Raw genomic sequence first — 7,468 nt, forward strand, 5'->3', positions numbered from 1 at the left:
CTTGATAGGTCAGGCATTAAAGGGTTAAAACCTTTGACTGGTGTCAGAATTAGAGACTCTTTACTGTCCCTGAAAGGGAAATTATTGTTGCAGCGGGAGCATATACAGGACAAGGCACAAAAAGAGAAAATAAGAATTAGAAAGAAAAAAAAACAGATTCAAAACAACAACAAAATGAAAGGAAACATTGTACTTGTACAGGTTGTTGCTAACATCTATTCAATCCAGAGCTAATTCCATGAAGAGACAATTATCAGCTACTGCAAAAAGTGCAACATGCAGATGTGCACATAAGCAATGGGAACTAATAACATGAGCAATCTAAAAGCTAGCTGCAATTAAATTAAAAAAGAAAAATGCACTTGAGATTAATCAAATCTGGAGCCTCCTTGTCCCCCTCTTAGGAACCCTAAAGCAGTCTGGGGGCAAAGGCTCAAATTCATTTTGGAATTGATGATTTTGGATTTGACACATTACATATTGTAAAAGGTTGCTCAGAAGTAAAACAACTTGAGCCTGAAACTTACCTTCCAGATAAATTACCTGAATCAAAAAATAAAAGAACCGGTCAAATGTAATTTTTCACAACAGCATGGGGGAAATGAGAGCATTTCTAATTCTTGGAAAAGGTTCACGTATTAAAGAGAATTCAAGGAACCGTCTGCTAGAGTTGTCACGGCGACACAACAGTGGCTACCAGTGTGCTATCGCATAAAACATGGCTTGTATTTTTCAGTTATTCTGAATGAACATATAGAAAATGTCATAGAAATTTCAAATTTAGTCCAACCTTTGACACTGAAATTAAGTGGTTAGCACTGAATAACAATACAAGAATACGCCTAACAGAGCCTAGGACAGCAAATACAGATGTTTCCGAACCTTGATACTTTATCTCGCTGCATCTCCACAATGAGTTTCCATGAATGAGAAGGATAATCTCAACTAAATAGTTGATTAATTCCAGATTTTCTCACACACCACTGAGAAAAGTATGAAGTCAGATGTCATGATGTGGAAAGATGCTGGTAAGAGTTCCTCTTAGGTTTTTGCGACTTTGATTTCTTGTGATTTTGCTGGACTTTATTTGAATGAGTTTTTGAGTTAGTTTCTCCAGTGTATTCCTGTTTGTATTTTTGTTAAATACATTTTGGTCAGCCACCCTGCTCCTCCCTGCCTCCCTGCTTTTTGGGGTCCTCCCAACTACCACCTCGCAAAACGTGACATGTACACCAGATATAAATCGGTTTGACGCTGCTGATTAGTTGCTGTTTCTTTGAATTTAATTAACTTGGACAATTTGGCCATTGCAGAGTTTTTACATGTTGTTGTATATTAATAAACATTACAAAAACTACAGTCGAATCCGATACTCCCACTGAATTGAACCAAATGAAATTGTTACATTTTAAAAGGGTAAGATCCTTGGACCGAATCGTAATCCATTTATCGAGAATCATTATGAATCATCTTTTGTGGGGAGATGCATGCCTCTAACACACACACACACACACACACACACACACACACACACACACGCACATTCATTATCTGAACTGTTTTGTTTTAGCCTCACGAGGGTCGCGGGCGTGCTGGAGCCTATCGCAGCTGTCTTTGAGCAGTCGGCAGGGTACACCCTGAACTGGTTGCCAGCCAATCGCAGGGCAGACACACAAACAACCATTCACACTCACAGACACACCACAATTTAGAGTGTTCAATTAACCTACCATGCATGTTTTTGGAATGCGGGAGTAAACCGGAATACCCGGAGAAAACCCATGCAGGCAAGGGGGGAACATGCAAACTCCACACAGGAAGACCGGAATCTGCCATTACACGTGAAGGAATCTGCTGCACAATCCATGTACTGTATTCACATACAACTGAATAGCAATGCACAGTAAGTGTTATTAATTGCAATTTGGTATTTCAGATGTGCTTTGAAAATAACATTCTCAAAAACTGTAGATTTTGTCAGTGATAAAGACAATACAGTGTTTGTGGATGACACCAGAGGTGACAAATGAAGCCTGGCACAGTATTTGGGAACAGGTGTGGAATAAAACAGTGTCAGTAGAGTGGACTGAAGAAAGGTTTAAGTTTAGTGCCTTGTCTTTTTCTGCTGTGCACGTTCAACCCGGCTGCTGTTGCTTTAAGACGCCTCCACTACCCTCCCACTAGTTTAACAAATCATAATAACACTTTGATGAAATAAAAACACATACCGGCAAGGATGAGTTAGCTACTGTTTCTGATTTTCAAAACGGGTGTGCATTTCCTTGCAGTGGAAAGCAAAAAGGATCCTGAAGTGTGGGAACACAGCACAGCCTAGTGGAAGCAAGTGAAGGGGTGGAGGAAGGCGGGATCAGTTCAGGTCAACCAAAAGATGTTTTTTTGCCTCCTACTGAAAAACGTGGGTGTTTTAATAAGACCAGATGCTGTCAATGCAATATCTTATTTGACTGTTCACAGGAGGGCTGTAAAACTAACAGCAGTTCTCAATACTCGCGTACCTTGTTAAGAGTTATCAGCTGCTGGAATATTTCCCGGAATACACAGAGGAGTTGAGTAATAGATGAGCTGTCGTCCATTCACAATGAAGTGTAATAATCTTACTCATCATCACAGGGCAACAATTTCCCCCTACGGTATCTCCAATTATCTAATTAGTTGATGTATCATGTGACACAGCCATTCGTTTTCTAATCCGCTTATCCTCTCAAGGGACATAAAACATTTGAATTTAGTTGCCACAAAAAAGTGAGAATTTGCTCTTCTTTTTACTAAAATACCCTCTTTGCTTTCTTCAGTGATGTTATTACCTTGGTTGAATCAAAAACAATAACTACGCATTTACCTTTTTCTGGCTCCTCCATTGAAACGCACTGAAAGAAATTTATGGAACAAACACAACAAATTTCCCCCAAAATGGGACAAAGAAGAGCGCAAATACGAAAAGTAGTAACTAGCAAATAGTACACTGTCCAGTGACATAGCATTTGTTAACAAACTGTTCATTTGTTCCCTCAAAGGACTGTAGGATCAACTTGAAGCTTGACACGATGGATTCGTGAGGTGGTTTTTGTGAATTCGATATCCTTGAAAAGTTGCTTCTTTCAGTTTTGTTGGTTTTTATAGATTTGGATTTCAAGTAAAAAATGTGAATTTAAAGTTCAGAGGGTTAAGAATCAGTTGCCTTCATGGCCCTTGCAAATTCATTTTGTGGAACTCTGATTTTCCCGCTCTGGTCCACCTCAATCCTGTCTTAGTTTGCCCTTTTTTACATTATTAGCCACAGGCCTTGTGTCTATTTTACCATTTTCATCCATCCTACTGGCTCCGTTGTTTCCCATGTACCCTTGTCTTGTCGTGCCTTTTGTCTACTTAGTAACTATAAGTTGTCTTCGAGGCAATACGAAACACTATTATTCTGGCATGTGACGCATTTTATGGCAGATATCTTACTTGTAAAATTACTGTTTAATTTTAGGTGACTTTCATACCATACGGCATGTAACAGCCATTCAAGAGATCGAAGGTGACAGGGTTTACATACCAGTGCAGAGCTTTGTTATATTTGTGCTGATCTCTTAATCACAATTCATTGGCATCACAGCTCCAGAATAGGAGCTGTTGGCTTAGCGCTTTAGCAGATGACAAATGCATGTGTGCACATGCGTGTTCTTTGGTACCTGTCTAATTGGCTCCGGAACTCTGAACCGGCTGCAGGAGTATGTGAGCTGAACAGCTGTATCCAGACTGATCTTGTGGCCAACTGACACATAGACTGGCTTGGTGCTCCTGTCTGAGCTACGCAGTGCCTGTATGAAGAGTTGAATGGTTATGAAAGAGTAAAATGAAATTAAAAAAAAAAAATGTTCCACTATGATCTACTTATTCTGTATTGTAACTCAGCTTCATGCTGATTTGGTGTGCTATATTGGATTGGCCGATATTTTGCATTCTATGCGCATTTTGTCATAGGCTGGAATGTCTTCATTCGCTGATCCAATCAATGACATCATTGATCTGATCTGTAAATGAAGACATCACAGATTCAGTGTTTCACACATATATATTTATCTATGGCTTAAATGAATTTTGGCCATCACTAAAATATTTTGGCACTAGCTGTCAATAGGTAACCGTTATATGAACTTTTGCTATGTGGAGATGCCGCTCTGCTCCTTTGTGTGCGTCCTGCTAATCGATACTCATACCAATTTCCTATCTGATACCAAACTGAAAATACAGTACCGTATTTTCCACATTATAAGGTGCTTCGGAGTATAAGGCGCGCCTTTAATGAATGGCCTATTTTAAAACCGTTTTCCACATTAAAAGGTGCATACAATCGAAGCTACAATAGTGGCTGTGGTTGCGTTATGCATCCAGTAGATGGAGCTATGCTAAAGGGAATACAATACAAAACAACTATATGGAGCTTTCACGACCGCTGCAGCTGTAACAACCCGATTCACAGAACATTTAAAATACTACGTTCTAGATATCAAAATAGTGATCCATATAAAAGGCGGACTGTCGGCTTTTGAGAAAAGTGAATGCATTTAGATGCGGAAAATACGGGAAGTAAGATAACTGACGTATCTAATAAATCTTGGCAGTATCGGAGGCATCGACAGCTCAAACGGTTAGCGCACTGTAACTTTTGTCATGTATGGTGGATGACCACTTCCCTTTGTTGTTCAGTCTGTCACCTGGGGGCGGCTTTGTGGAACAAGCATACTAAGTGCCAGCTTTTGTCCATCAACTAAACTCAACTCAACTGTATTTACAGAGCACTTTCAAACAGCCATAGCTGCATACAAAGTGCTGTACATGGAGCAATTAACATATACAATATACAACAATAAAGCAATAATCAGTAACAAAGATGGTAGTAGGCACCAAACAGTAAAACTAAGATCAAATCAATAACATCAAATCAAGCTCTCTCTGTCATTCTTATCAATCACCGTTTGGAAATGTTAATTTTCACTTCTAAGAGGACGAGTGATGATTGACATGATAGGAGACAAGTTACGATATACAGTGCCCTGCAAAAGTATTAGCCCCCCCCCCTTGAACTTGTTGACCCAGATCAAATTCAAAATTAAATTCGATTTACCTTTCCAAGCACTTTGCCAGAGTTTGCTCTGAGGGGAAAGCTGTCTCCTCCTTTCTGCAGTGCTGATATCTATGAAAGAAAAAAAAAACACGTATACTGGAGGTCAGAAACATAATTAAGAATTTTAAAAAACAGTTACTTTATGAAAGGTATGACTGATTTGTTTTCTTTATTCTCTGGTTCTTTTTGATGCATGAACTTTTCAATACCAACATCTCGCTTCTAAAATGAGAAAAATTGTGCTAGAATGGCCTTGGGGTTTGGTCTTGACGTCGGGGATATCTTCATTAATATTTGAATTTGTTTTTTAGTAAAACACTTTCATTTACAACATGATGATGCTTTACAAACCAAGGATAAAGCTAAACCATTTTATATGGTGAGGTGAGTTAAGTCATTTATACAAACCACAGAGAAATACCTTCATCTCATCTGGACATGTTTAACCCTATAATGCCATTCGTATCATATTTGATAGATGCAGTTTCATTCTGTAACTCATTCTTTATAGTACATTAAATCATCTGTATCAAATTTGATACTGCAGGTTTAAAATATGATTTTCCCCAAATTTTCTGTTTTTGATGTAATCTACGTGATGCTTATAAATGTGATACAACAAATATCTAAAACAAAATAATATGGCAAAAATATTTTTGTGGATTTTGTTATAAGGGTTAATGAACATCTCAGTTCCCAAAAATCAGATTTTTCTGGCTATTCCTTGATAGGTCAGGCATTAAAGGGTTAAAACCTTTGACTGGTGTCAGAATTAGAGACTCTTTACTGTCCCTGAAAGGGAAATTATTGTTGCAGCGGGAGCATATACAGGACAAGGCACAAAAAGAGAAAATAAGAATTAGAAAGAAAAAAAAACAGATTCAAAACAACAACAAAATGAAAGGAAACATTGTACTTGTACAGGTTGTTGCTAACATCTATTCAATCCAGAGCTAATTCCATGAAGAGACAATTATCAGCTACTGCAAAAAGTGCAACATGCAGATGTGCACATAAGCAATGGGAACTAATAACATGAGCAATCTAAAAGCTAGCTGCAATTAAATTAAAAAAGAAAAATGCACTTGAGATTAATCAAATCTGGAGCCTCCTTGTCCCCCTCTTAGGAACCCTAAAGCAGTCTGGGGGCAAAGGCTCAAATTCATTTTGGAATTGATGATTTTGGATTTGACACATTACATATTGTAAAAGGTTGCTCAGAAGTAAAACAACTTGAGCCTGAAACTTACCTTCCAGATAAATTACCTGAATCAAAAAATAAAAGAACCGGTCAAATGTAATTTTTCACAACAGCATGGGGGAAATGAGAGCATTTCTAATTCTTGGAAAAGGTTCACGTATTAAAGAGAATTCAAGGAACCGTCTGCTAGAGTTGTCACGGCGACACAACAGTGGCTACCAGTGTGCTATCGCATAAAACATGGCTTGTATTTTTCAGTTATTCTGAATGAACATATAGAAAATGTCATAGAAATTTCAAATTTAGTCCAACCTTTGACACTGAAATTAAGTGGTTAGCACTGAATAACAATACAAGAATACGCCTAACAGAGCCTAGGACAGCAAATACAGATGTTTCCGAACCTTGATACTTTATCTCGCTGCATCTCCACAATGAGTTTCCATGAATGAGAAGGATAATCTCAACTAAATAGTTGATTAATTCCAGATTTTCTCACACACCACTGAGAAAAGTATGAAGTCAGATGTCATGATGTGGAAAGATGCTGGTAAGAGTTCCTGTGCATTGTGGGCCAGAACGATGAAAGGCGCTTCCTGGATGAATGGGACGTCCACTGAACTATGAATCATCAAAGCGGAAAGACAACAAGGAGACAGGGAGGTTAAAAGGGGCTACAGATCTCTGCTGGAATCGGTTGAGGTTGGTGTGTTTTTGCTTTCATACTGTGAGAGGAGTGCAAGGTGACGCAAGTACCAGGATCCGTGGCACAGCAGCAGACGTCAGAAAGGAAGCAAGACCTCATCGACATGTTGGTTTGAATTCGCACTCGGTTCGTGTGACGAGGGTTGGAGAAGGGTGAGAAGAAGGTTGATTAAGATGTTAAAGACTGAAAGAAAATGGTGTCGAGGGGAGCAAAGGACAAATGAGGTTTTTGGAAGGTGAGATTTTCTGGGTAAATGATGGTGCCAATCTGGCTAATGCAAAACATTGAAGGATTGACTTTCACGTTTTGTTCTTCGACTTCGAGTCTGTTGGGGCCAATTAAAGTCAGGCCCACCAGGTTAAGCAGAAAGGAGATTTCTCTGTTCCCCAACAGTGGCCTGGTCATTTATTTGCATTACCACCGTGTGCCA

The 7,468-nt window shown here is 38.9% G+C and overlaps 1 protein-coding gene across 2 annotated transcripts; it reads right to left on the minus strand.

Moving 5' to 3' along the window:
• Positions 1-2,796: 2,796 nt before the first annotated feature.
• On the minus strand, positions 2,797-7,352 carry LOC109527230 (endonuclease V-like). Of its 2 annotated transcripts, XR_002170496.1 has the most exons (4): positions 7,059-7,352; positions 6,836-6,953; positions 5,132-5,200; positions 2,798-3,824 (listed from the first exon to the last, which is right to left on the minus strand). XR_002170496.1 is itself a non-coding variant. In XM_019889023.1 (3 exons), exons 1-3 carry the CDS (start codon positions 6,962-6,964, stop codon positions 3,642-3,644), a joined length of 381 nt encoding a protein of 126 aa, XP_019744582.1. In that variant the 5' UTR covers positions 6,965-6,979; the 3' UTR covers positions 2,797-3,641. The 2 variants fall into 2 exon arrangements, 1 of the variants encoding a protein (XP_019744582.1); XM_019889023.1 differs by lacking the exon at positions 7,059-7,352 and having other exon boundaries at positions 2,797-3,824; positions 6,836-6,979.
• Between the last annotated feature and the right edge of the window lie 116 nt (positions 7,353-7,468).

This window comes from Hippocampus comes, unplaced genomic scaffold, assembly GCF_001891065.2.
Source record: "Hippocampus comes isolate QL1 unplaced genomic scaffold, H_comes_QL1_v1.1 scaffold86, whole genome shotgun sequence".
NCBI classification, from domain to species: Eukaryota; Metazoa; Chordata; class Actinopteri; order Syngnathiformes; family Syngnathidae; genus Hippocampus; species Hippocampus comes.